We start from the raw sequence: 23,610 nt of genomic DNA, 5'->3' as shown, positions 1-23,610 counted from the left end.
AAACTTCCTTTACTGAGATCTTTATTTAAAATGATCTCAGTTGTGTCAAGGTTTTGGTTTTCCATTGTCATTGCCATGTGATGTACAGACAACTGCAACGTGGTCATGGAGCAAAACTCACATTAACAAAAGCGAAACACCACGGCGTTGGCTGAGCTTTCTGTGCATACGAGCAAAAGAGCTCCAGTTTAGCATGTGGAGGAGTCCAAGCTCAAATGCCTCCACTTGTTTTAATTATAAAAAAATAAGCTGCATGTGGTCCCAGTGGGCAGAGAACCTGTTTCCACTTCTTGTATGTCTTCAGCATTGAGATGTTAACCACATTGTTAGACAGTAGGCTAAACTGCCTAGTGACTGTAGCGCACAGAAGCATCAATGTGAGGGCATATTCAAGACAGATAGGAACAGTTCTCACTTTGACGTTTTCTGGTAATAATCATTGGCAAAACGATCCTTGCTACAAAATCCGATTTTTAAGATATATTCAGAACATGATGCGTTGTTTGAATGATTTAAAGAAACATTTTATTGAGGCCAGAAATGGTTACCAGATGTTACCAGATTTGTCTTTGACACATTTTAAATGGCGGATTTGACTTACAGGGCAAAAGTGGCTGCATAGTGTCTTTCTAGAAATAAGGAAATCCTCATGTTCTTTAGTACCAAATACCCTGAATTCCACCTCGTATGTACTCTTATTGGGTCAGAAATATGTAAAAAACAAATAACAACCTGAATACATTTAAAAGATATTGTGGTACAAATGTTTTACACTGTTAACATACTTGTTAACCTGTAGTCCTGTGCAGGCTGGCAGACAATTTACCATTAATACTCCTGAAACAAATTAATCAATAAATTGACTGTCAGAAGATTAAATGGCATCTTTTTGACAATCAATACTGATGTTTTCCTTTAGCTCCCTCTTCTTTCTGTTGATTATGTGATGCCAACTATATATTTGTTAGAGACATTTGAAGACTTCACCTTGGACGTCCCGAGCTTGTGACAGTTATAAGCTTTTTTCAGTGCTTTTCATTTTATAGACGAAAGAAGTAATCAAGAAATTGAAAACATCAGAGGGCAATCCTTTCATAATGAAAGCGATCATTTGTCATCAGTTAGAGTACTCCAAACTTTTCATAAAAGCTTTGCTGTGCAGTCTTTGATTTGATTACGATTCTCCCCTGTTGTCTTTAGTGTCCTGATAACTGTGAACAATCATCCTGAGGGAGGACTCTATGCAAACTTTGTCTTTGTGCTGGCAGCTTGGATCTCCATCTCTGCGCCTCAATAAGTTGGAGGCTCTGTGAGCTGTAAGCTGCGTGATTTTCAAGCTTTACTGGGCTTTAGGATTTAACTTGGATGGAAATGGTTATCGTGCGACTGTTCGTCAGCTGTGGGTGGGGGGGGGGGGGGGGGAGTCGGTGAACAAACTGGTGAGAATTGAACAGTCCCAGCCCCCTCAGTGTATGTAGTAATGAACTCTTACCTTGCTTTGGAAGGCTGCACTGCTGGTATCCTTGCTGTGTTTTTGTAACCCTCACTAAAAAAAAAGCCTTGCTCTTAATTGTATCCCACGGGGCCCAGAGCTCTCAGTATTCACAGCCTTTCCTGTCCCTTGTTCTGATCCTCCCCCTCTTCCAACCTTCGCCCCATCATCCCAATTCGACAGGTCTTTCCTCTTTAATCGCCCCAACTTCAAAGCAGTGTTGTGATGCCCCTCTAGGCCCCCGGCTCCTCAGAGGCAGGGGGGGGGAGCTAGCCTTTGGGGCCTGGGAAGTAGGGTGAAAGTGTCTCGGTGTACGAGCCGGCTAGTTAAGTTAGACAGGCACGGGTTAAAGAAAATAACAACAAGTAATTCAGCTGCTGTTCTTCATCATGTTGTCACTGGAGAGAGTTTTGTGTTGTGTAATTATAGAAGCGGGTTTCAGATGTTTTAAAAGCTCTGTTTAAGACCCCTCTAGTCATTCTTTGATAAGGTCATCTTTGCAGAGGTGCCGCTACAAAGAGAAGAGGCCTGGCTAATGTTCGCCACAGACTTACCCAGGAGGCGGACACAGTGTCAGCTTTCATCGGCATCAAAATAGCACCCTATGAACACATTTCCAGGAGCTGCATTCATATTGGGGTTCCCATTTAGCTCAAAAGAATTAAAAGAGAAAACAAAAATGCGTCGTGAGCTGCATCTTTTCGCTGGATTCACTGTGTTCTCCAAATGGTGTGCTGCTGCACTCATTTCAACCTACTGTAGAGTGGAAAACAAAGAGAAGAGCGCTATGGGCTAAGAGGAGATTCTGAGTGATTAATTGAGCATTGCCCCCCGATCAGAGTGTGGGTCGTTTCTCTGTTGAGGTGGTTTATCTTTATCCCTGCTGGTTGGCTCGCACTGTTACATCAATAAATCCAGATGAGCTCAGGTGACAGTTCTGCCCTTAATCAAGCAGTTACTCAGGAGATATATAGCTATCTGTTATTGCTCTTACCCTCATTTCTTTAATATTAGCCTATAGCATGATTTTAATGGACTGTCAGAATTTGCATAAAGATCACCAGGGAGAGCAGACACCCACAGCTGTAGATTTTTCTTTTATTAAGTTGTTTGTAAAGGTTTGATTCAGGGCTGTAAAAAAAGGCCCCACTGGTGATTTATCTATAAATTAGGAGTTGCCTCCACAGCTCAGAGGTTTGCTTTTGTCAACAGCGGTGAGAAATTGAGGTCAGACCCAGCTGCGAGGTGTAGACGGAAGAGTTGTCGCTTCCTTCCTAATTTTTCCTGCCCACTTCCTGTCCCCAGAGGAAGTGTCGCCGGTCAAACTCATGCTGTTCTCTGACATTTGACATCAGCCGAGCGGCCCACCTGGCTGGCAGGAAGAGGTGACTTATGGAGGTGAAAAGAAAAATATATGACAAGTCCCAAGCCGATACTGCATGTAGTAGAGGCCGGGGCACAATTAACTAATTTCTGCTTTAGGTTGCCAGATCGTGTTCAGAGGATATGGATGTTGAAGTGGTAACATCCGGCTTGGTTTGAGGCAAGAAATGATGAATCGTGCAAATATTCAACCATCAGTTAGACCCAACCCAAGTACCCTGAGGATAATTAGACCAAGAATACAAAAAAGCTTTTCCCCTGAACAGATCCAAACAGAAAAAAAAAAAAAACATGAACACTGTAGCAGCAGGAAGTCTTATTTTCACTGAACCAAAAACAAAACAATTTGCAGCCAACTTCATGCCAGGAAATAATAATTTTCTAACCGATTGAGCTTCTGTGAATCAAATTTCACAGATACTAATAGCATAACACTTTCTCAAAGTCTACTTTTTTCATTAAATCACCCAGTTAGTATGATGCTCCATGTGATTCAAACTAACATTGCTGAACTCAATTCAGATCTGCACGAGTATTGTTTATTCTATATACATTATGACACTCTGACTCAAGACTTTGGTAAATGAGACTAGACTTTTTCATTTTTTCATTTTCCTCTTCTGGCTCTTGTGAATTTGAGCTGAGCCGTGGGGAACAACTACATTAAATACTGTATGTAGAAGCACATAATTTATTATGTGCTACTGTCTTGCACACAGGATAGATGTTGGTGATGCAATGATATTGTCAGAGCCTGAAATATCAGCCTAGGCTAATCAATTACTGCTTGCCTTGATGTTTAAATTGCTCGTGGGCTTAAATGTCAATGACTAGCTGGCGAGAGAGATTTATTTAAAAGGAAAGCCATTGAGCGGATGTAGATGAAACCTTTTCTGTGGTGCTGAGTTGTTCCTCGCTTTGTCGGACCCTCAGTGGCCTGGCCTTTATCGTTTCCCTCGAGGGGTTCGTCCTATTGTTGTGCTTTCTCAGCCGTCTGCCGTCGATCTCTCTTCTCAGCCCCATAACCGATTCAATGAGGCTCCGCGATCGGATTGGTGCTCCACTTTCCTGTGAAAGGGTTTCCATGGAAACCGGAAAAAAAAATAATGCAGACCCTCACCACTGTTGCTCTCCAACAGCTAATAGCTCTCTAAACAGGGGTCCAGGAGAGATACCTCTGCAACAGGCTTCAGGGTAACATTTTGGCCACTCTGATGCTCAGTACCAGATTACAGGCGTGAGGATGACACTTCTGCACCTATTTGCTGCCGTTATTGTTCACCGAAACAACAACAAAGCACTGTGTTGCTTGATGATAACTTTTCTAAGCCATATGTTGAATATTTGGAAGTGAGTCCTTCCTACAATCTCCATCCTTTTGGCTCCCCATGCATGCCTTTAGCGACTGGCGAGATGTAATTGATTCCCTGAGCGAGAGCTTTGTAACGTGTGAAGTCAAGGCAAGAAAACAGAGTGTATCATCCCAGTGCATCTCCCCTCTTCACCGATTTGTCCTGTCCTCACGCAGGCTCAGATCGCCTTTCCTAGATGTAATCAGAGCCTGTCTTTATTCTGCATGGGGGAGGTTGTGTTGCTGCTGCCACTGTCAGTTGGATTCTGCTTCCCGGTGAATCTGATGTCTGCTGGCAATATGGTGTGTCGGCGGGAAGATGCGGCCGGCTCAATCAGCCAGAATACTCCTGGGACATTCTCCATCCCCAGCCGCTGTCAGAGTGAAAACACCCTGCCTGTATTTCGCCATCTAATGTGGCAAGCGCTCGCTGCATGCTGTTCATGCCTCTGTAGGCAGCTCTTGCCATATTTGATGCTGTAGTTGTCACTGCCAGTGCTTTGAAACCAGCTCCAAAGTATTGTCAGTTGAATCTGTGCTGCTGACTATTTTTGCACATCGGCGCTGGAATACGAGCAGCTTAATTGGCTCTCAGCGCTGCATCGTTATATTCAGCTAAAAGACACTTGTGGCAAAGCAGTTTAAAAAACGGGGGGAAAGTTTCGAGTGTTTTTATGGTCATTAGCCACACTTGGTTGGAGACATATCGCACGTTGACGGTTAAACTCGACTGGTAAGAGAGCAAGGTATTCTTAATTCAGTGAATAATGCATGACTTCAGACACACATCAAGGTCACATCAGAGGCTGTAAGAGGAGACTGTGGTCTGTTGGATCTTCCAATAAAGGATAATTAACCAAGTGAGAAAATATACAGATTCCAATACCTCCAGGCCGACATAAAAATTTTAACCAGCCCAGAATGCAGGCCTGGACTGTACCTTTTTTTTTTCTTCTACACTTTCCTTGTTAATTTTGCCTTCCAGCCAAGAGGGGAAATATTCTCACAGATAAAACACTCCTGCAGTCTTAAATTAGCTCGCAGCTTGAAGCGAGCACTTCATACATAATAAATGCAAACTCTGTCATTTTAAGTGTCCTAGAATTTTTATTTTCAGCAGTTTTTTTTTTTTTTTCAAGCTCGCTGTCTTTTTCTGCTTCAATAACTTACCCACACCAAGACAAATGTGGCACTTTTGTGTTTCCTCGCCAGTGCTTCAATGTTTATTCATCTCATTAGCTCCGTCCTAACCTCTGCTTCTTCGCCTGTGCTTCTGTCCAACAGCCCATGAAAACAGGAGAAGAGAGAAAACTGAGAAAAGTCATCAGCTTCACCTGAACGAGGAGGCATTAGCAGATACACATGGTATGTCATTATTTTATCTAATGCATTTAAGAAGTCATAAAGGGATTGTATAATTATCATCTGCAGTTTGTATTTCCAATCAGAGGTCTCTATGGTTTCCCTCTGCATCTGTAGCGTTTGGCTTTTGCAATGAATGATTTCCACCAAATCCAGCAGTGATTCCACTCCAGCAGAGACATGTTAAATCAGCGAAATAAACAGCAGAAAGCCCTTGTTGACAGACTCTTTTCAGTGAGATGCTGACAGCACAGGCGCAAAGCCATTGTTGCCATTAACAGGAGGAGCAGCGCTGGCGAGAGCTGGAGCGTGAAGCTGGTCCTGCAAACAGGCAGACAAGTGCTTTTGTCCCTTTAGCATCACAGCAGGCCAGCACCGCTCTTTGTTATCCTCTGATTTGCATTGGCATTTGCAACATTAGTATTCCAAACACGGCTCAGCTGTAGACATGTATAGATTGAGAGGTTAAAGGGGAGTTTAGACCCAGACACATCAGTTCTAATCAGTCAAATGACCAGTTTAACACAAATGATGAAGGACTTATTTGGGGAACAAAAGAAGATGAAACTTTCAGGTATAAGCAGCCAACGCTGTATATAGACTGTCATGTCTGTACAAGTATCTATTAAATTACTGTTTTGATGCACATTCACAGGTTTTACTGACATTTTAGATCTTCAGTTTTCATTTTACCTCCAAACAAAGTTGTTAAAAAATATTCCAGCTAAATTGTTGGCTTGAATGACTGCTCATATCTGTTGTCCTGTTGCACCATGTAGAGTCTGTTCCTGGGATTTTGATCATAGCATCTTCCTCAACAGATCAATGTTTGCTTAGAAGATTAGATTGTACCTTTTTTTTTTTTTTTACCTTAAAAAAAATGATTAACAAACGCTCCTATCAGAAGGAAATTGATATCTTACTAGTCACCAGTTGAAATGGGCAAACAAATCTATATTAAAAAGGAAATAATCTTCAGTAAAGGTAAAGGGGTAATAATGGATTTGAAGTGTCTAAAAATGTAAATTCTGGTTGGCGTTTTTTGTTTTAGATTTTGGAAAAATCAGAGAATCCAAAAAGACCAAGTACTTTGAGTTCTCTGTTGTATCTTTCATAACTAGCAGTACACTGATTTACCCAAGTTTTAATAAAACAACACATCCTTTAATTTGTCTTTTAAGCCTTTACACAATCTTGATATTTTCCTTTTGCTCTGTAATCAAAGTTTCAGAACCAGAACAGTTCAAGGTGTTTCCACTGCAGGGAAAAACAAGATGAAAGACTGATACATTGTTTTGTTACATGCAAAGCACTAACTCACTTTTGGTTTAATTCTATGCTGTTGTTATCAGCGATATATGTGATTTCTCTTTCATCTGATGCTCCCACAGAAACACAAACATCCACGTTTTTACCCTCAAGGCTTTGTTTTAATCTTTGCTGTGCACTGGAGTCCCCAGCCTGTAACACAAATGAGGTTGCAATGTTCCTTTTGCCGTTTCCCTTCTTCCTTTAGGTGAACTTTATGTGAGTGTGTGAGAGTTCAGATGAGTGTGCATGACATATAGTCATCAGAAAATGATTTTAAAAAAGAGCTTCTAGGCTTTCAATAGAGGGGGACTGGCTTTATTCAAACTGACATATGCCCTTGAAACACGGTGTGAGTGATCGTTCATTAGACTAATGGCAGGCCGAGCTGTCCCCCTGTCGTAAAGTGCTCGGCTCTGCTCCCTTTTGTTTTCTAACAGGAACTAGTGCTAAGTGTGGACGCCAAACAGCGCTCTGCAGACAAAGGCCACTCTCACTCCATATCCGGGTTGCCGTGGAGACCAGGGTCCTTACTTGGCGGTTGGAATGATTCCAAAAAACAAAAACAACACTAAGATATCAGAAAACTTTGTATTTTAGCCATAAGCAGGTCAAAACTCTGATTATTTATTCCACGATCCTTCATATTTATGTTCTTTGTTGGGATTTGGTGACATACGAACACAATGTGTGTATTTTGTGCTGTTTTAATGCCCTAAGTGTCCCTTTGTGTTTAATCCCCTGAGGCTGAAAGTGTTGTCTTTCCTTAAATCTCCCATTGTTTACTTCTGCAGAGGCCATCTGTGTTGGAAACACTCTTGATATGGACATTTGGCAAAGACAACAAGTTCATTTTTTTAACCTTTGTTTAAACAGAAAAGGCTTGTTTAAATTGAAAATCTACTTTTGTTAAATGTTGACCTGGTTGAGACCGACAGCACAGATAAGAAAGTTTCCAACAAACAATGAGAAGCCATACATTCAAACACTACACAGGGTACATGACTATGATGCCTTCAAAGACAAAGATTAATAAGTAAAGCCATTTAAAATGTATCAAAATTACCCACAATCACAAATATAGCAGGCAGAGCCAGGCATTTAAAATCACTTAAAAACTTTTAATGAGACCAAGTTAAGTAGTTTCAATGGGGGAAAAGAGTGTAAACTGTTCACTACATTTTTTAAAAACTTTTTTGAAGAAGAGTGACATTCTATGACATTAACAGGAGGATGTCTGCTCCAATTGAGGGGAAAACCTACCAAAGGAAGAACAAGACAACAGCAAATGTAGAAGCAGGATTTCAGGGGAAATAATTCCCCCTGTTGTCGCCCCAATAACTAGCGAGCACTTAGTTTGAATTGAGTTATAACTCATTTTTGTGGAAAGCCCCAAAGGCAATGTGTCTTCTTCCAGAAGCAACCCGTGGGAAAAGTCAGAGTCGAGTCTTAACGGGCGGCGGCGGTGCAGAAGTGTTTATGTGCTCATTGTGTGCTGCTACCACATGTCCTCACTGCCAGACGACCAGCAGCCTGAGAGCTAGAGCTCCAGGCGATCAATGTACCGTTGAGCATGTGCCTGAGCCTAGTATTGATCCAGTTTGTGTCTTCACTAGGCTAGATAGAGGTGTGACAGAATTAAGTGAGAATCTGTGTTTTTAGAGAGCATGGATCACACACTGGTGTTCAATAGAAACCAAAATCTACTCATCTTGATCACATGTACTCTATCAGTACCCCTCCCCCCTTTCCAATCAATCTTATCTAAAGGAGCTTGAGGATTGATTTCACTGTAGGGGTATGAGCAACTGTTAGTCCCGACTGAACAGCTGGATGTGAGCTCAGGCTGGAAGCCAGGAATGTGGCCTGCGGTGCCGTTTGACAACACATGGCCAGTGTGTTTGTGACTGTGCATTTGTTCACTCTGGGAGTCTTCTCTAGTTAATTAGCTTGTTGTTCAGGAGTGTGTCAGCTGCCCGGTCAGAGGACTTCTGCCTTTGGGGATTCACATAAACTCACTTTTAAACTGAATGGGTCTGGAGGGCGCCACTCGTAGGCTCAGATAAGAAGCGCTTGGGATTCACAGCACGTATGGGAACAATGAACTGAAATGATAAATGGCTTTGCAAGGCAGAGAGAATTCATGTGAAACTGCCCAACTTTTTATGTTTTGAACCGGCAATACCTAATATAGTTCAGACCCTGACAATGCTCACCAATGCTATACATGCGCGTAAAAAAAAAACTCATTAAGAAAAACAGACCTGGCTGCAGGATGTTTGTATGTCCCAACATGACCATCCAGCCTACATTTAGACCTTTGCTTTAAGCCTTGCAGTTTCTCCAACTTTCTCTCCCGAGTTTGTATGCTCCGCTCTGTGTGTGAGCAACACCCACCCACACAGTGTGCCGCGCTGCCTTTGAGCTACACTCGTACACTTTCTCTCTGTGCTTGTTCCCTGTTGTCTGCAAGCTGTATGCCGTCTAAAGCAGCATACAGTGTGCTAGCTGCTTAGCATTCAGCACACTTCAAAGCTTCTCAGTGTGACAGCACAGCCCAGGGCTCATTCTCTCCTAATTGGAGGTTCATTAAGGGACATGGTGCGCCTCAGGGGAGCCTTCGCTCACTGCCAGAGGAGCCTGTCTTTAGTCGGATTTTTGGGTGTTTACTTGCTGCGGCTGATTTAGGAAGTCATGGAGAAATATGAAAATGGGGTTTTAATTGAGATAAAGGTTGATGTGGCATGCGTGCGGTCCCCTAGTGTCATTGTCGGAGGGTATTAGTGCACTCCAGAGGGAGCTTTAGAGTGACATCCAGTAGTTGAAAAAAACACACCTGCTCCCGTTGCATTAAAGAGCTAGAAGACGTCCTCCGTGGTTCAACTACAAGTGATCATTTAGAGGGGTCAATGACATTTAAAGGGGTCAAGTTCCAGCCCTTAAAATCTCAACAGGGTTTCAGTATATTAATGATTATTTGTTATGCAGGCTCATGCTCAGGATGAAGGCAACTGGCTGGTTATTGGAGGGCGGGGGGGTTGAGTGTGGCGACAGTTAGGCGAGGAGCAGACACTGTGTCCTTGTCGTTGCTGATCCATTTGTCCAGGGCGGTGGCCAGCGGAGCAGGGGAATATGGACTCACTTCATTAATCGTGCTGAAAGTGTCAACTTCAAGGAGAACCACCCGAGGGTGGGCTATTTATATGCGGAGCGCTCTGATTGTGGGGCTACATCTTCCTTATCTTTTAATTACAGCCAGTTGACATGACCATCATGGTTGATTGTGTAGATGCTGGACAAAAAGAAAAAAATGGTCTTCTGAGTTTAGCATGAGAAATGCCTGTAGCAACATTTCAGAATTCCTCTCTCCACATACTGAGAAGAATTTGGGTCAGATGGTTTTGCCCTCATTACCGAGCTCCGGCTTCTTTCAGTGCTCGGAAGCTGAAGTATGATCAGTTCTCATTAATCCGCAATCAAACTTAACCATGGCAGACTCCACAAACCGCAGCTGCATGCGGATCAGTTTTTGCCAGGAGTAAACAATGGCATCTTAGTGCCGTTTGGCATTTCAGGATATCAGTGGAGGAGACGCTGCAGACAGTCGATTGAGTTGGCATTTATGCGGTACCTCAGGGCGCAGTCTGTCTCTCAGATTGTCAGATTGAGGATACAAACTGTATTTTCTGACTAATAAACACATAGTCTCAACACAAAGCGATGCAGTTTTCTTATTGCTGTGTGTGTCATGTTTGTTTATAAGGAGGGGTGTTTTCTTTTTGTTAGTGAATACAGACCAAATGACACACCGCTCCCTATCTTGACACCCTTTTTGCTGCAAGATCAGCCTTTCATCTCACAGCCATTTGTCTGTGTTGTTTTAAGACTGCAGCTCCTGGAGTGTGAACCACGTTCCCCATGTCTACATAATGTTCTCTGCTAAATACTCACAGAGAATTAGTGGTCTGATATCCTCGGCTGGGCCGTGATCGATGAGGACCTGCGATCCCATGGGAGTCATGGGAAAGACCGGTTTGTTTACTCTGCACTTTCTCCAGGGCCTCAGTGGCAGTTTGATTTATGTATGCTGCTTTGCACCGCAGCAGTGTTATTTGGCCTGCATGGCTAGTAGTCCAACTCATTCTCAAGCAGCAAATGAATTTTAATGCAGAAAAAGAAAATTGGCTCCAGATCTGACAGTTGGTTCAACCTTGAGATGGGAGCGAAGAGCAAAAAGGGTGAAGCTGGAAGAGAAATCAGACGTTTTGTTTGGAGAATGTGAGCTCAGACCTGAGAGTTTTTCCAGCCGGCCCTTTCCTCCCTCTCCCTCCCCGTTTCACTTCCTCATCCCCTGCTCCAGTAGATACATTTTGCACTCTGCTATGGTGCCTAGGACTGACTGTGCAGAGCAGGAGGGATGAGAAAGAGCCTTTTCTAATGCTTTCCTGTGAGATGGTAATGTATGCAAATCCCAATTAAGACCTCCTGTGCCCCCATTAGGCCTTTCAGCGGGGCTTAGGAAAGGGACGGGTTAATTAAAACCCATCTCGGGCAACGAGGCTGTTGGTTGCTCTCAGAGCACCACTAGCAGAGTGATCAATACCTAAGCATATCATTATGATTTAGAGGAGGTGTTTAACCATAGCTCTAAATCAATTTCCCTGCGTCTGGAGAGGAAAGGAAAGGAAAAAATAATAAGCCCGCAGGATGGTGAGGGGAGGAAATGTTCTCATTCTGTGTTAACTCGCTCCCACAGCAGACAAAGACTGCCTTCACATCGTTAGCATTGTTCAAATTTATTGTCGCCGCATTTTACACGAGCCTGCAACAAGACAAAAAAAAACTTTCTCTGGAGCTCACAGCGCATTGAAAATAGAATCAGAAAGACACGGAACAATCAAAGAAAAACTGACTAGAAAAAGATTGGGCTATGACCTCTTTATTCACAAAAAAAAAAAAAAAAAAAAAAAAATCACAACCAATTGAGAATAACATGTCTGATGCATTGGTTTGGGGGAGATAATGTGGGTGAAAGGGTCAAGGCTGAATCACATTTGAGTGACGGCAGAGGCCTTTAACTCCTTCAAAGACGGACAGAAATCAGAACTGGCATGATCGATCATATAGCCGAGCGTCAGTGCTTACTCGGAGCAGCAGAGAGATCAACCAGAGGAGCTCTCTGACAGCGCATCAGGCGCTGGAAAGACTGCCTGAAGATTAGGAGATTTCATCTGAGGGATGTGATGCAAAGTACAGACAAAGGAAGAGGGGGGGGGGGGAAAGCCTTTAGAACAAAATTCCTACGCACAGGAGCCAATATGTTGCTGCTGAGATGTGTAAACCCTTTTTTTAAGTTCCATAGTGAAATAATTTTTAATCCGCTTGTTAGCCACCCTCAATCCTGGCTATCACTACTGCAGAGCAAATTAATAATGACTACTACAAAGCAAAGAGCGCTGGGTCGTCCTGCCAAATAATTAATTTTCCTCTTCGACTGAGACTGCAATTATAGCTGCTTCACAGATTGTTTCCACTACAGTCTTTTTTTTTCTTTTTTTTTACAGAATATGTGGAAATTATTCCTTAGACAATTCCTATCCTCCCTTAGAGGAAAGTCTGGTTCATTTTCAGCTTGGTAGGTTAAACGAATGCTTTAAAGGGGCTCTGTGACGCATCAGATACATTTAGGTGTACGGGGTCAAGGATACTGAGACACCCATGTTGTCCCCTAATGCAGGAGAAGCTTTCTTCATTAAACAGGAGTGCTCCCGAACGGCTCCTCATCAAGGGAAAGTGTTCATGTCAGGCAGAGGGCTCCTGCCTTCTATTACATTAAGGAGATGGTGAAGGCCATAAGTTGTTTGTTGATGCACACACAGTCAGGACTTGTATCCTATACTCTGATCTAGACAGCCCCGTGAGCCACACTCAGCACAGGGGCATCCCATCTGTCAAGGGACAGGAAGTGCTGAGGGGGAGTTGGGCCATCTGACTTTAAAAGCGCATCTTTAAATTACATAAGTTGTCACAGTGTGTGGTGAGATGTGTGGTGTCAGACTGGGTTGACACAGTGAAGCCCAAACTTAGTCACTCGGGGAATGCTGGGAATCTATAGTGGGTTCAGGGCGCCTGAGGGGAAAATTCAAGGATATTCAGCTGAAACTGGTCCAAGTGAACTGACAGGCCCGTCTGTGTGTGTGTGTGTGTGTGTGTGTGTGTGTGTTGAATGTTTGAGTTGCAGAACTCATTAAAACTATGAACAGGTTTTTGCAGAGTATTATTTCTTGGCAGCCTTGTCTGAAGGCTTATCCAACGTGCAGTAGAATGGGAATGCTGTGAACATTTGGCATGATTTAGAATGTTTTTGTTGTTTTTATTTCAGGGGCAGGGAGAGGCTTCAGCGCGGGGGACGACCATGGAGGGGGACTGTCTCAGCTGCATCAAGTACCTCATGTTTGTCTTCAATTTCCTCATCTTTGTAAGTATATTTCGCCCCTCTCTCGAAGACACTTAATCTTCCTATCTCTGGCTGATTCTGTCAATCTAATGACGGGAGATGGGCTCCTGGCTGCCCCCTGCCCGACTCCCTAATGGAGCCACATTTGCATTTCATTACACAGAGGCAATCTTGATTCTATCAAATTCTCCTTTGATTAGATTTTAGTGTGCTGACACACATCTGAGCCACACAGTGCCATGAAGACTTTGTGACTGACACCTGAGTTTATCAGTCCTGATCAGACAATCAAGAGTAATCCCGTTAGTGTGAGCCTTTGAAATGGGGGGGGGGGAGGGTTCTGAGTAAGAAGGTTTGTCTCTTTTCCTGCTTTATTAAGCGCAACCAAACCGTTTAGAGACTCTACTCAGACGTGCCTGTTCAAAGCTGGGGTAATAATGCAACCAGCAGAGCAAAGAATGAACTTAGCTGTTAACATCACTCAATAACAACCAGTGTTTTACACTGCAAGCCCTTTGTTCCTCTATATGGCCGTTTCACATTCAGATCCCAACAATCTTTCAAAATGGCTAACCCCTCACCTCGTAGCACATCCGCCGCCTTCAATATGAAGAGGTGTTCATTTGCAGGAGCACAGGTCTCCCCTTAGATATGAAGAAAGGGATTGTGGGAGACGTATATAAGGCTCAGGCCCCACAAACACACACACACACACACACACACACACGTCAGTACCGTCTTTTCCTAATCACTTGAGTCACCCCACGGTGGCTGCAGATAGGGATTTAGTGAAAGGGAGGATGGGAGCGAAAGGGGGCTGCAGTGCATTTCTACAGCAGGTTGGGGGGTTAGTTCAAGCATGGTAGATATCTACACCCACCCCCCCACTGAGGCATTATGGCTCTGTAGACATCCAGCCTTTTATCTTCCCTCCACTATTACACAAACCTTTCAGGGATTTGAATTACCTGCATGTTTTCCTGGAAGAAAAAAAATGGCACAATTTTATTTTCCATTATATGACAGCTTGTTGAATGTTTTGTGTGTCACAGGGGATATGGAGCTCTCCTCTGAGTTCCCATTAATTTTTCAAACGCAGCCAATTTCTGTTTTGTCTAACAAGTGTGTTCTCCTTTCTCCATCAGCTGGGGGGCTCGTTCCTCCTGGGAGTGGGAGTGTGGGTCCTGGTGGACCCCACAGGCTTCAGGGAAATAGTAGCAGCGAACCCCCTGCTGTTCACCGGGGTCTACATCATCCTGGGCATGGGAGGCATGCTTTTCCTTCTCGGCTTCCTGGGCTGCTGCGGCGCCATCCGTGAAAACAAGTGTCTGCTCCTCTTTGTGAGTGTGCTGATAAATTCAAAATGTAGTTCTGTCTCTGATCTTGTTTGTGTGCATGCTCGCCGATTATTCTGCCTGTCAGTGTTTTGACTGTCATGTCTGAAACTGAAAAAACCAAAAGAGCAAAATGCCCCTCTACTGCCTTCATGCCTCTAGCCTCATGCATTATTAATGCTGAGTGAAGCGGGCACAGCCAGAATGTGATTTTTAAGTGACTGACATGCACTTTTTTCCGACACTCAACCACCTTGTCCGGCTCTTTCTAACTCGCTCTTCTCCTTTATTTTATTCTGCAGTTCTTCATGCTCATCCTGCTCATCTTCTTAGCAGAGCTGGCTGCTGCCATCCTGGCCTTCATATTCCGGGAACATGTAAGTCACTGCATATTTGATCACCAGTGTCCAATAGGTCTTAGTTTTTCCATTTTAATACCAAATTGAAGACATGGTGTAGTTTTTGATTTAAAAAGATTATTATTTTTTTTTTACAAGTGTTGTGTGGTTCAATTTTCCTCTCTCCTCTACGCTTACAGACCATTACAAGAGCACTCCACAGATGAAGTATTGCACTCCACGTGTAGTTGGACTCTTGGTGGGCAGATATTACCCCTGCGGTGACATTAACCTGTGCTCCTGTCCGTTCTTTTTTTCACAGCTGACCAGAGAGTACTTCACCAAGGAGCTGAAGAGACATTATCAGGGCTACAACAACACTGATGTTTTCACCTCCACATGGAACGCCATCATGTCCACAGTAAGGCCACAGAACACACGCCAAGAGCTGACATATTGTAGCTTTTACCAACTCATCACTTCCACCGGTAGACTGCAGAGACTGGAAGGTTTTGGCAGCAGGGGGCTATGTTTTATAGATACAATCCTAGACATTTAGGTCAATATTCATGCTGGGATTGGTGCATGGACACACTTGACCACAGACCAGTGCACAAATAGGCACTCAGCAACAAGGGTCTCGTCTACTATTCTCTCCTCTTTCTCCCATCAGTTTGACTGCTGTGGGGTGAACAGCCCAGAGGATTTTAAGGACAGTCTGTTCAGGCTGATCAACCAGAATCACATGGTGCCAGAAGCCTGCTGCCAGCATGCCAGTCAGACCGGGGAGGTGGCCTATATCAGCCAGGAGCAGTGCCTATCAGGAAATATGATGTTCCGCCATAACAAGGTAACTTCTGCCATCTACCACTGAAACCTCCCTCTTTCTCCCTCCTTCCAAACCTCCAGCGGGCTTAATTAGAGCTCCAGACAGTTGAGGGGTGACATCCACGGGCCTCCTGACTTCTCCATGGCTGATTAGTGCTTCTTTTGGGTGTCATGGAAGGCCATCTTACTGTGTGTGGGGACAGAGTATGTGCGTATCTAAGTGTGTGTGTGTGTGTGTGTGTGCATCCTTTTGCAAATTGGTATTTCTGTAGAGCATACATGTGTGCGAAAGCAGAGGATAATAACAGTATGAATATGTGAAAATTAGGAGTGCTTCACAGTTCAGCATACACCCACGCACATCCCTGCTTCCAAGTGTGTAAAGAAAAGAAAGCCTCAAAGTGAAATGTAATTACAGTGAAAGCTGATAGGAAGAGGTTTTCACTGCACTCTCCACCTGTTGTTTTTGAAGCCATTAGAACAATGCGCATAGTCTACAATGTGTGTCTCTGTTCATTCACACAAAGAGGCCTCATTAAAAGGCACTGAGGCTGGAAGTCTTGTTTCCACCTCTTTCAGCTGGGCCTTTGTTCAAAGCCTCACTCGATTAAAGACGTGATGTTACTTTAATTGTCTCTGTAATTCTTCCAAGTTTATTGCCTGCTAATCCTCTGCTGAGTGTAACTTCTTTGTGTGTCCACAGGGCTGTTACACCGCAGTTGTTGACTACTTTGAATTGTACATCTATGTGGCTGGAGCGCTGGCCATCGTGGTGCTGACCATTGAGGTATGAAGGGGTTTGTTTTTGTTGAAAAATTCACATTTCATGAACATTATCTTTGTTTCTCCAACAATGTGAATATTCATTTTGGAAAATTAAAATGCAGTATGAAGCAGAGAATATTTACCCTCGTGTGTGGCACTTTATTTGGCAACAGCTCCATCTAGTGGTGAAATGTGGTGCTGCAGAACATACATTTGACTGGGCTGCTTTGAGTTCAGCATGTTAGGGTCTCACCCATTACTGAGTGATGTTTTTATTTAACCAAGAAAGAAAACTTCTCTTTTCCAAGAGTGTCCTGGCCAAGAAATGGAACAGCACAATTTACGGCGTTCCACACAAACAACTAGCAGCCACTCATACAAATACAAAAAAAATACACCATTAGACATTAAAAGACAGAAATACACAAATCTAAAGAGCCAATGTCTGTCCAGATCATCCACAAACACACCAGGGAAAACATCTACAGCCAGATGTGTGTGCCTCCAAGTCATTTAACATCCTCTTAAGAGCGTCCAAAAGAAAATAATTCAAGCTGATGTTATTTAAAAAAAGAAAGAAAGAATAGAATTAGATTAGAATGTCCTATGAATAGCCAGGCTGTAAAAAAGACTATCAGACGTACTGCTACTCTCTGTTTGAAATCTACACAGTGTTGTGAAAACAGACTTGCAGTGATTCTGATACTAGTGAAGTGCTGAAAGTAAAGTGAATACTTCTCCCAAATAAAGGAATTTGAAAAGTGTACAAATGTTTTATCCAGTTGAGGGAAAATGCATTTAGCTTATTGTTCAAATCTGTAAATATAAATCTAGGGATGGAGTAGAACACTAATGTTTTATTTTGTCTTTATTATGTCAATGTGCTTATATTTATTTTTTCTGTCTCTTCCTCAGCTCTTTGCCATGGTCTTTGCGATGTGTCTCTTCAGGGGAATCCAGTAGAGCTGCTCCGTCTGTGAACTTCTTTCTTTTAAAGGGAATTCAGGAGAGAAGAAACTCAAATGAACACTTGTAAATTTGTTGATCTGTTTTTCTATTGGCAAATTGGTAGGAAAAAAAACTCAGACTCTTGTACTTCACAGCTGGACTTTTGAGGTACTGGGTGGCAAAAAAAAGACACACACATATACTTACATAAAGCTTAGGGAAAGTGGGAGATCAGAAACAAAGCTGATGTTAAATAAATTGTGTGTGAAGTGGAAACAGTAATTTTTTGGACCAGGTCTAGCACAGACTGGTGTAACGTGGACGAGCATGAGGACCAGGTGAAGCCTGAGCAGAAGGCACTGCACTGACTTTTGGATGAAGAATATTTATATTAAGTAAAGTTGGCTTAACTGTAAATAATGTGTTTTATGTACACTTTGGCTGCAACCCTCCAAACTTTCATACTGTAAACTGCAAGACACTCCCTCCCTCCATACCACTTTTTTATTTACAGCCACTCTTCTTTTATGCTGTATTATATAAGCTGTGTGTGTGTATGTCTGTGTGTGTGTGTGTGTGTGTGTGTGCGTGCACGTGTGTGTGTGCATGCGTGCGTGTGTGTTTGCGCACTTGTGTGCGTGTGTACATACTTGATGCTCTTTTTTTGAATGTGTATGAGCTAGATTGTGAGCATAAGGCTCTTCATGATCCACCTGAGCTTAAAAGCCTCTGGTTCTTTTTCTATTTGTATGGTGATGTTTATTGCAGTAGTGGTTCCATGTGGTTTTAGGTGGTGAAATGTATGTGTATGCATTTGTATTAGATTCTTGAAAAGTCAATGGCATAAATGGCATTCTAAATGACTGATCTTTTGTTCTGTTGTCTGTTTTGTCTTGCACAATTTAAAACCATTTTTTATAACAAGAATTAACTATAAGTGTTGTGCTCTGCAAATAATAATGAGTCTTTGCATGAAAGAAAGACATACAAGTATGTAAAAGTTTTTTTTTTTTAAATATGAATTGTTATCGGATCATTTCATATGAGAACAGCTTCAGTTTTAAAATGTTTACATTTGAAATCAGACAAAATCATGCGTTTGCAGTTTAAGATATTTTCTTTTCAACCTCATGATAAAACATTTTTTTTTAGATCAGCTGTAAAACATAGTTGTCATAATGCACATTTATACATTTGTTGCTGCAGTCTTGAGGCATTGGTGATAGGTGTCTTTTGATAACAAATCATTAATCATCGCCACACCTTTTTGACATTTGAATTATTGGATTATAAAAGATGGATGTTTTATTTATTGATTGGCCAAGGCATAATAAAAGATGGCCAGGGTCTATATAATGGCTGTTGGTGTTATTGCGATAAACTCAAAGAGCGTATTGATTTTTTTCCATGACATTTCAGACAGACAACACATTGGATTTCATTTGGTTTCCAAAATGCTTGTGTAGATGAGCCATTGCAGCAAGTGGACAAAAACGCATGGAATGAGATTAACTTATCATTTAAACAGCGGAAAGAATGTCAAAGCCAGATAAATGAAATAATGACTTAATAATCCGTACTATTCCTTGATTAACTCATGTTAGGCATCCCAAAACGAATTCAGACTTCAAGTGGATTTGTTTTACAAACTTGTTAAGTTCACAGAAACAAAAAAAAATACAAATATGTCCAGACTGCTGCTTTCTTCACTGCAACGGAGACATTTTTGATTTGTAAATACTAGCTGCTTTTTGTCAGGCAAGAATATATAGCCTAGTGCTGTGATAATTGCACTAAAGCACTGTGTGGTTTCTTAAAACCTCGTTTTCTTTGTTAGTCTATGGGAAACACAAGGCACAACAACATTGCCTTTTCCCCACTTATTTGTAAATTAACAGTCAGCAAATGCTACTGGTTGTCAATTGCCAGCAGGAATAAATGCTCAGACATATCCTAAGATAATGTACTTTTTTTCTCAAATTAACTACAAATATTCATATTTTTCGCTGATTGATCTTTGGCCACTAGGGGGCAGAAAAACCTCAAAAGGGTGATGATGGATACTGGGCTGTAACGACAGGCTGACATGTACGCGGGACATCCTAGACTAGCGTTGTAGCTAGTAAATGTTTTACATTCAGGAGACACAGTGAGCTACATGAATACTCACTTGGGAATTACATATTTTACCACTTAATTAATGTAAGTTCAATATTTACTCTCATGTTCAAATGTGTAATTAGCCGTGTTTGGTAACTTTTGGTTGTTAACTTGCGGGGCCTACTTGGTACTACCATAGACTGTAGCCTATGTTGTTTTTTTTGTCACAACACAGAATAACATAACAGAATATTGTGAAAAGACAAACAAACAAAACAAGCAAAACTTGAAAACAAATAACAAAATAGGCTATATACATAGGAGTGTAAAAATAAAAAAAACTAAAGTAACATTCAGGGTATCACAAATGTTCAGTGTTTTCTCTGCTTTTCAGTCTTTCAGTCCATGTAATGATTAGATGTAGGCCTAGTTGTCACAGTGACTCAATTAAAAGAAGGAAAGAAAGAGTGGTTCATACAAACTAATCTACTGCTTGATAAACTCGTTCATTTAGCAACCATTTCTGTGGTTTAACCATTAGGGTTTAACTGAATAATTGAAATAATGCCACTGATGTCTTTGTATGGAATACGTACATTTAGTAATATCTTTAAATAAAATAAAATAAACCATGCTAGCGTACTGCTTGAAACAAGGGTGTGATTTGTCAAGGTTATCATTTCAGTTTGTTGTTGGAAAATATTGACAAATACAAAATAAATGTTGTAAATCTGCAACATGATCTGTAAATGGCACTTAGGGAGCAGAAGCGTGTTCCCTGAGTCAGTGGTTTGTGCTGTGGTCAATGGCATGCCACGAGGGGGTTCAGTATGCCACTCAGTCAAACCAGTACCACCCAACTTCCACTACCACGATGAAGACATGTTCTGGTATTAAATAAATACATTCATATAAAAGAATACCAGTGGTCTTGTTTACACCTTTTTGTGTCTTCATTGACGACGAAAGTGATGTTATTAAAGGAGTGTTTACGTTTCGCTGGTCTGTTTTTCATGACAGTACTTCTGCTTGGTATTTCTGTGATGACTCTTCAGTTGTTTCATTGTGTGTTACCTGGTTACCTTGTTCACGCTCTCAGTCCTTTGCAACATTTCTCCCTTGCCTGACTAGCTCTCCTCTCACTTTGGAGACACAGACCTATGTGTGTGTAAAGATCCAGGAATGTAGAATGAAGTGTTAGACCGGCCTGATGAACGTGGACATATCTGGGCTGAGGTTCCCCTTTCAGACAAAACAGGTGTTAACTGTTCAGTCTTTCCTGGTTGCCCTCCATCATTTCTCTTGGCTGTTTAAAGGCAATGAGTTGTGCCATGTTTTCTCCACTCTTCCCTCACACTGTACTGTTGTTTTCAATCTTCTCTCTGTAGGTGTTCTTTCCATCTTGGATTTTATCCCGCACCCTCTGGGGTTCGCTACTGAAGTGCATGCATTCAGTTTGTCAGAGAGTAAGTCTTCATATGGACATTGAAGGAGCAGGGTGTAAAATCAACGGAATCTATGAATACAATCTGCATTATGTTTTATCTGGTGATTCATCAACTGTTGATATTACGTCTTTCTATTTTGATAAATTCTATGAAACCTTTGTGTTTATAGTCAGCAGCCAGCTGACTCCGTTTAGATTCTCTGCCTCATTATCATAAACTGGACCTCATTACAGTCAGCTCAAATTAAAAGAGGCATTTGCAGTTCTGTCTCTTGTGCCAAATACGCTGAGGGCAATCAAGGGGGAACACAAAGCATTAACCAGTGGTCCGAAGTGAATTGTAACATAACTGAATATTTGATGGAAAACATATTTAGAGCATCTCAGAAAGCTCAATCTTATTTTCCTTTGTGTGTTTTTATTTACAATAACCATATGTTATTGGTTCTTCTTTTCTTACAAACAGAAATAAAATACATTTTTGTGCAGATACAAAAAATGAGATTCTTACTTCTTATAAATAGTTGCTTGAAATCTTATGTACATTGTTCTTCCCACAAAAGACCAAAACAGAATCTTAAATGATTAACGAAGTCCACTGGCCTTTTGTGTAGAAGCAAACTGTGATTAATTTTTCAATCCACCACTTGAGGGCAGTACAGTCCTACTGTATATTTACAATGTATATTTTCTTCTGATGGCCCTTATGAAGGATTTCTGCAAGTATTTAGCTATTCTCATTTATTTCATTTTGGTAGTTCGTGTGGTATTTCATTTTTTTTTTATCCTAAAAAACAGACTGAAAAATAAATGATGTAATTTTTGACTGTTCAAAATGATATAAGCTGCTCTCCACACAAACATAACCCAACACCAATGTCTATTCCTGCTGTCTTTGCATTGACTCTGTACACATTAACGTTCACTGTGACTCTCTGGAGGACGGAGATTTATATCCTACAAACTTGTACGTGTTGACTTAAGCAAATATGACATGACTATAAGGCCAGACCCTCAAACGAAAACAGTGTGTCTTTGGTATTTTAAGCACATTTAGAGTTTGACCTGCTGATCAGAAAGAAAGCACCAGTAGCAGTTGGTGTTTCAACCCTCTTCTCCCCCCCCCCCACACCTTATTTGAAGTGTCTGCATTGGTTCAGGTCAGGCTCTCAGCGAGTATTAAACAGCTGCTGAGTGTTACTGGTGGTCAGCACGAGCAGCTCCTGATCCCGGTGGTTTACTCTCTCATGCATGCTGGATTCACATCACACACAAGTGATTTATTAACACAAGCCAGAGGTGTGCAACTCTCCTGGTGGCATCAGGGCAGACACACACACACACACACACACACAGTAACAGCTTCTCCTTTTATGCCTCTTGGATGTTGTAAACTGAACTTTTAATTTTTGAAAAAATCTTGCATAAATGAACCCGAGGCTGGTATGTGTGTTGACAAGCTGTCAGGATTTCTCTCGTGTGTGTTTATAATATAAAAAGCTGGCTTTGTTTAACAGACAAAATAAAAAAATAAATAAAGGCTATCTCACTTTTTATATGAATAGACAGTTTGTGGTTAAACTTTTCTAAGACTGTCTTTGATGATGTCAGCATTTTTCCCTTTTGACTGAGGCCACCAGATCTTCTTGGCAGACCCTTTTCAATCCTCCCTATTGTAACAAATCTTAACAGAAGACCAGACATGAAACAATATAGATTCAATAATTTGCAGTTGTTCTTGTTATGTTGCTAGCTACATGAGCAGGATTCTCAGTCCTCTTGCTGCTGCTTGAGGGAGTTTGGTAAACCCTCTTAAAATGATGTTTGAGTCTTTGCAGTTTTTGGGTCACTGTGAAGGACTCGTGTTAAAAGTTTGTACCTCTTTGCTGTAGCGCAGTCTTGCACCACTTCGTCTCTTCTTTCCTCAATTCCCCCAATTCCTAGCAGAAAAAAAAAGGAGAAGAGAGTGAGGGATGGGTTAAGGATGAGGTGAGGGGCTCTGTGTTCAGTTTGTTTTAGCCCCCTGTTTGGAGAGGAAACGTTCATTGCTTGATGATTTATGGTTGGTTAGACTCCCATGGGAATTAGAGAATCCTTTTTTTCTGCATGTAATAACCCGCCCTCTAACATAAAACGTACATTTCTCCTGTGTGTCGTGTTTATCCAGTGTGAAAGGTGTTAGGTCCGGTGGGGCATGGAAGGGCCTGGAGAAGCCTCTGCGGACCATTCAACTGAAACCATTCCAATTCACATCTGCTGAGATGTGACCGCAAAAACCCATCGTGAACATGTGAGAATGTAAATACACTCAACAACACAGTTTGATAAACCAAATAGTAAGAGCCTTCTCTGGCACAAAACAACTGAACTGTCCCAGATCTATCGAGTCCCACAGAGCCAGTGATTGGGGACTTGCCCGGGCTGCTTTTATGACGCACAGTGTGATGCCCACGACCCAGCATGAAACAGGAAGTCAGTCTACAGGGATAGGCAATTT

The 23,610-nt window shown here is 41.9% G+C and overlaps 1 protein-coding gene across 1 annotated transcript in view; it reads left to right on the top strand.

The window, feature by feature from the left end:
- The window catches only part of tspan18b (tetraspanin 18b), a 32,245-nt gene extending 13,812 nt beyond the window's left edge, over window positions 1–18,433 (top strand). Inside the window, exons 2-9 of the mRNA XM_061035674.1 lie at window positions 5,511–5,591; window positions 13,279–13,374; window positions 14,499–14,693; window positions 14,990–15,064; window positions 15,348–15,446; window positions 15,699–15,875; window positions 16,557–16,640; window positions 17,534–18,433. Coding sequence (XP_060891657.1) covers window positions 5,589–5,591; window positions 13,279–13,374; window positions 14,499–14,693; window positions 14,990–15,064; window positions 15,348–15,446; window positions 15,699–15,875; window positions 16,557–16,640; window positions 17,534–17,581 — 777 coding nt within the window. The 5' untranslated portion in view covers window positions 5,511–5,588 and the 3' untranslated portion in view covers window positions 17,582–18,433. The remainder of the gene's footprint in view (window positions 1–5,510; window positions 5,592–13,278; window positions 13,375–14,498; window positions 14,694–14,989; window positions 15,065–15,347; window positions 15,447–15,698; window positions 15,876–16,556; window positions 16,641–17,533) is intronic.
- Window positions 18,434–23,610: the final 5,177 nt, after the last annotated feature.

Source organism: Labrus mixtus, chromosome 4, assembly GCF_963584025.1.
Source record: "Labrus mixtus chromosome 4, fLabMix1.1, whole genome shotgun sequence".
In the NCBI taxonomy this organism is placed as follows: domain Eukaryota; kingdom Metazoa; phylum Chordata; class Actinopteri; order Labriformes; family Labridae; genus Labrus; species Labrus mixtus.
The sequence above is the reverse complement of the archived record's forward strand: the minus strand, read 5'-3'. Positions and strand labels throughout refer to the sequence as shown.